Here is a 5,000-nt window from a genome sequence, read left to right as displayed (position 1 = left end):
GGGTCCCATGATTTATGAATTCACAGATTTTTCTCAAATCTGTTGATGGAATGGGAGTGTAATGCAGACGAATAAACCATTCTTTCTTACTGATGCTTGAACAGAATTGGCCTTGACCTCTGCTTTCTCCCTTGAGTATCGGTGAGACGTTCTGTTTTCATTTGTGCATAAGAAAGTATTTTTATGGGGCCATTTGGGGTTACTACAAGTTCCATGAAAATGGGTGCTCGCAACAAAGCTGACAAATGTTATTTTCTGGGTCCCAAGTACATGAACTTACCTCCCCCCTACCACCTCCAATCTGAGAATGAATAGTTTGTCATCTTGTTGGGTCTTCAGTGGTCATTCTTTGTTCGCCGTCTTAATTGGGGCTTTGAGTCCCTTTTCAAGGGGATTCCTGCTGTTGAGAATGTCAAATGCTCCATCATTTTGTTTCAGAAATTCAACCGTTGCTTCACAGCCTTTGAACTGCGGCAGCTTCAGTTCCTCATTGCAGTACTCCGAAGCGTCTTCCACATTTGAACTGAAAACTTGCGCAGCCAGGTTCGTCTTCATTTTCTGTTTCCTCCATTGGATGTGGACATTCATCGGTTTATTACCGAGTTTCAGTCACTCCGATTCTCTTGGAGCTTATTTTAGCTATTCAATGTACTGCTACTTGATTTTGTCATCATCAGAAACCTTCAAGATGCTGCCATCTGCAAATGAGTTGCGTAGCAGTTTCAGCATGTGCCAAATGTGCAGTGGGATGTGTTCCCTGTGAGATGAGTCAGCTAGATGAAGCAAAGAGCGATCCGTGCTGCATACGTCCATGGTTGCACCGAGAGATCACATCGTTGTGAAATGACCACTGCCATGAGAACCAAAGTGTCTTTAGTAACTGGCATTGAATCGTCAATCGCGACTGCCAACATTGACATAGTCTTGAAAATTTCCATTGGTGAATTCCACGCGTCTCCTTATTGCCATTTCATCTGACAGTGCACATGCAGTTTCCTTCCCCTTTGCTTTATTTTCCTCTCCTTGGCTTTGTGAAGCCGAGATCGCTATCACTGCTGCTGTACCATGATCTGATTTGCCATGGATGTGGTGAGGCCAAATCCAAATTTTTGTCTCGCGTAGTCATACACTTTCCCCGAGTCGAATTGCAGGGTCATGGTGAATGCTCTCAATTCTTCTGGGTATGCTCCACAGCTTTCACTGTTTTAACGGTTGAGCATTCTTTCCATTATCTCCTTGGGTGCCGTATTCCACTAAAAGTTACGTCGAACGTCTCTGCACAGCTTAACGAGATCAAGTTCTAATCTTGCAAAGTATTTATAAGTGAGGTTGAGTCTGTTGTTCTCTTTCAAGCGACTCAATTTCTGTTTCTCTACTTTAAGTTCTGCAAGCCTGGTGTTGGCTCAGTGGTTAGGGTGGTGGCTTGGGATCCTGGGGTCCTGAGTTCAAGCCCCGTTGGGCCACTGAATTAATACACCAGGGGGTTGACTCAGCCTGTCATCCTTCCGAGGTCGGCGAAATGAGTACCAGTGTGTACCGGTAGAGGGGCACTGCATCAGCGATACAGTCGTGCTTCCAAGAAATGAAAGCTACCCCAGCAGTTAAGCTGCCATACGCAAGAAGAAGACTTTTAAGTTCTTTTCTGCACTTACCCAGTTATACAGTTGCATCGTCGAGCTTCCACTTCAGTATCTTTGAAGACTCCATTGGAGCTTAATATTGATGGTTTTAATGAATCACTGCGACTTTGGGTTGAGATTCTGCTTGTCCATCTCGGCATGAAAAAGGGTCTTTCTTGGTGTCTGCATGTGGAATATTTACCTTCGCCGAAGGAGAGGGTATTGTGTTTTGGTCTGTTTGTTTGTCCGCACAGAAATTTCGTGTTTTTCTCCGTAACCGCGTGTCGGATTGAGACAAAATTTTCACCATCGGTGTGACTACTCATGTAGAATGTTTAAATTATAATTACGACCAGAAGTCATGTGGTGTGGCTGCCATGTTGGAAAAAATTTGGACCTCTATCAAACCACATCAAGGAACAAATTGAAACTTGGCCCACGGAAAGTACTCCTCATGGGGAATGTGATTTTTTTTATGATGTCATAATTGCATATGTAGAACGCTACATCTGCTCAGTATGAACATTTTTGAAGGTCATCTCGGGATAAAATGGTCCACAGGAAAAAACTTTACGTCAATGGTCATGTGATCAGCAGCCATATGGTTTAAAAAACAAACAAACAACCTTCAAACATCTTTTCTGAAGTGACTGAACAGATCGAGGTGAAACTTTACAAGTATAACCGCTTATCCATGAGGAACAAAAGGTTCAGGCATGTGATGCCATAGGTCACATGGTCTGGCAGCCATATTGGATTGAAGAAAAATATTAAATAATGTTTTCTCTGGAACCGCTTAATCAATCGACGTGAAATTTCACAATTGTGATCGAGTTTTGATGTGAATACATATTTCAAATTTCAACTTGATCAGGCACATGGTCTGGCAGCCAGAATTATTTATTTTATTTTTTTGATCTGGGTTTTTTTATGGTCATTATTTTGTTAATAAGGCTCACTTGGCTGTGCCTGGATGGGTTTGAGGGTAAAGGAGTATCAGATGAAAATCAATTCCTATCCAGGTTCCTCCTGTTGACTTCATCTTTGCTTGTTCATGTTCCTTCTGATTACTCCAATGCAGGTCTCCAGCTATTTGGAGATAGTTTTTTCTGGGGTGATGAGACAATTAATTATGTAGGTTCTTCATTCTGCAAGAATGATCGTAGTCATAGAATTCTGTGCAGTTCTGAAGGATCAGGAATTGGACATTGAAGGAAGGGTAAATGATCTTGTATCGGGTCATGGCAGGAAGAAGTTTGTTGTGGTACACCGAGGTGTGAATGATTTCGGAAAAGTTTACTCAGAGGTTTTGAAAAATAGATACAGGATATTGGGTAAGCGGCTGAAAGCAAAGGGTTGTGAGGTCATGTTCTCTGGGATCCTCCCAAGATTAGGAAACAATATAGAAATTTATGAGCAGAGCAACAGACGTCAACCAATGGCTGGAAGAATGGTGAAGAGGAAAGTTTTACATTTAAGAAGCAGTGGGAATCATTTTGGGGACAAAGGGAGTGTTTCTGGAATGATGGGTGTATATTAAATAGAAAGGGGGCAGCAAGGTTTGCAGTGGGAATTGAGGAAGGAATTCAGACTTTTTTCGGTCAGAGGAGGGTGGAGAAGGTATTAAGGAAGGAACAGATTATGTAATTGTGATGAGTAAGGCCAGGCAGGAAAATAGAAATTCAGGAAGGGAAAAGTTAAATCGATTCTATACCAATGCCAGAAGTTTAAATAATAAGATGGAAGAGCTTGAGGCCAAAGTAGATTTCGAGGAGTACGATATAGTTGCAGTGAGTGAGACATGGTTTAAGGAGGAGAGTAACTGGAGGACAGGATTAGAAGGCTACAAGGTGTATCGGTGTGATAGGAAGGAGAGAATAGGAGGAGGAGTAGTAATCTGGGTAACGGACATCATTGCATCAAGAGAAAGGGGTGACATTAAGGAGGGAATTAATGCTGGGGATTCTGTATGGGTAGAGATTATAAAAATAGTAAAATACTGGTGGGATGCTTTTATAAGACTGGGTGTGAAGGAAGAGGAGGAAGGAGGTATACATGAAGAATTCAAAAGTGCATGTGATGAGGGAAGAGTATTGATAAGGGAATTCAACGTGCCAGGGATAGTTTGGGTCCAGGAACAGGGAAAGGCCAGAGCAGAAGAGGATTTCCCAGTTTTCGTCCAAGATTGCTTTTTTACCCCAGTTTGTAGATAAGCCCACGAGGGGGAGTGCAGTGTTAGACCTCCTTTTAAGTAACGATCCCAATATGGTGGAGGAGGTGGAGGTCTGGGAGCATTTCGGAGCAAGTGACCATAACATTGTGTGTGCAAAGATTCCGTTGAGGGTTAGAGTTCAGGATAGGAGGGTAAGGCTATTAGATTTCAGGAAGGCAAACTTTGAGGGTATGAGGAGAGAATTGGGTGATGTATATTGGGAGAATCTAACAACAGGACAATCAACATCAGAGAAATGGGAAACCTTCAAGGACCAAATATGTAGAGTGCAGAGTAAGTACATTCCAATGAGGTGTAAAATTAGAAACAGAAAGAGGCCAGGGTGGTTGAGGAGTGAGATAAAGAACACGATCAAGGAGAAGCAGAAGACATTTATTCAGTTTAAAATATCAGGACTGGAGTTAGATTTATATCACTATCAGAGTAAACGGAGGCAAGTTAAGAAAATAACTCATCAAGCCAGAAGAGAGTATGAGAAGGACATGGCTAAGAATATTAAACATAACAGCAAGGCTTTCTTAAAGTATATTAGGGGAAAAGAACAGGTTAGGACCAGTTTGGTCCCATTGAGGAATAGCACTGGGAGAGTAGTTCTTGATGAGAGTGAGATGGCAGGGTTATTAAACAGGTGTTTTTCTTCAACTTTTACAGAAGAACAGTCATGAGAATTGCCAATAGCTGATAGTATCTATGAATGAGGTGAGGAAGGGTTTTACAGAAGATCCTGGTTTAAGTGGAGGAAGTAAACGAACAGCGAGGTAATCCAAGAGAAGATAAGGCTCCGGGTCCAGATAATATGCAACTGAGAGTATTGATGGAGGTGGCCGAGCAGGTAAGTGAGACGTTAACGGATATTTTCAATAGCTCACTGGAGTCAGGACAGGTACCGGAGGATTGGAGAGGGGCAAATGTAACACCATTATTTAAGAAAGGATCCAGAGAAGAATTGGGAAACTATAGACCTGTCAGCTTGACTTCAGTTGTGGGGAAGGTGTTGGAGACATTAATTAAGGACCAGATGAGGAACCATTTCAACAAATACAAACTAATTAAAGGTAGTCAGCATGGGTTTACCAAAGGTAGTTCCTGTTGAACAAATCTTTTAGAGTTCGATGAAGCAGTGTCTGATTGGGTGGATGATGGAAAGG

General features: G+C 42.1%; 1 protein-coding gene across 1 annotated transcript in view; it reads right to left on the bottom strand.

Annotated features, from left to right (window-relative positions):
- Positions 1 to 342: 342 nt before the first annotated feature.
- LOC147030736 (mucin-2-like) overlaps positions 343 to 5,000 on the bottom strand; it is a 229,299-nt gene continuing 224,641 nt past the window's right edge. Inside the window, exon 32 of the mRNA XM_085872197.1 lies at positions 343 to 558. Coding sequence (XP_085728323.1) covers positions 343 to 558 — 216 coding nt within the window. The remainder of the gene's footprint in view (positions 559 to 5,000) is intronic.

This window comes from Eptatretus burgeri, chromosome 3 (genome assembly GCF_056783735.1).
Source record: "Eptatretus burgeri isolate ZD-2024b chromosome 3, Ebu_testis_v1, whole genome shotgun sequence".
In the NCBI taxonomy this organism is placed as follows: Eukaryota; Metazoa; Chordata; class Myxini; order Myxiniformes; family Myxinidae; genus Eptatretus; species Eptatretus burgeri.
The sequence above is the reverse complement of the archived record's forward strand: the minus strand, read 5'-3'. Positions and strand labels throughout refer to the sequence as shown.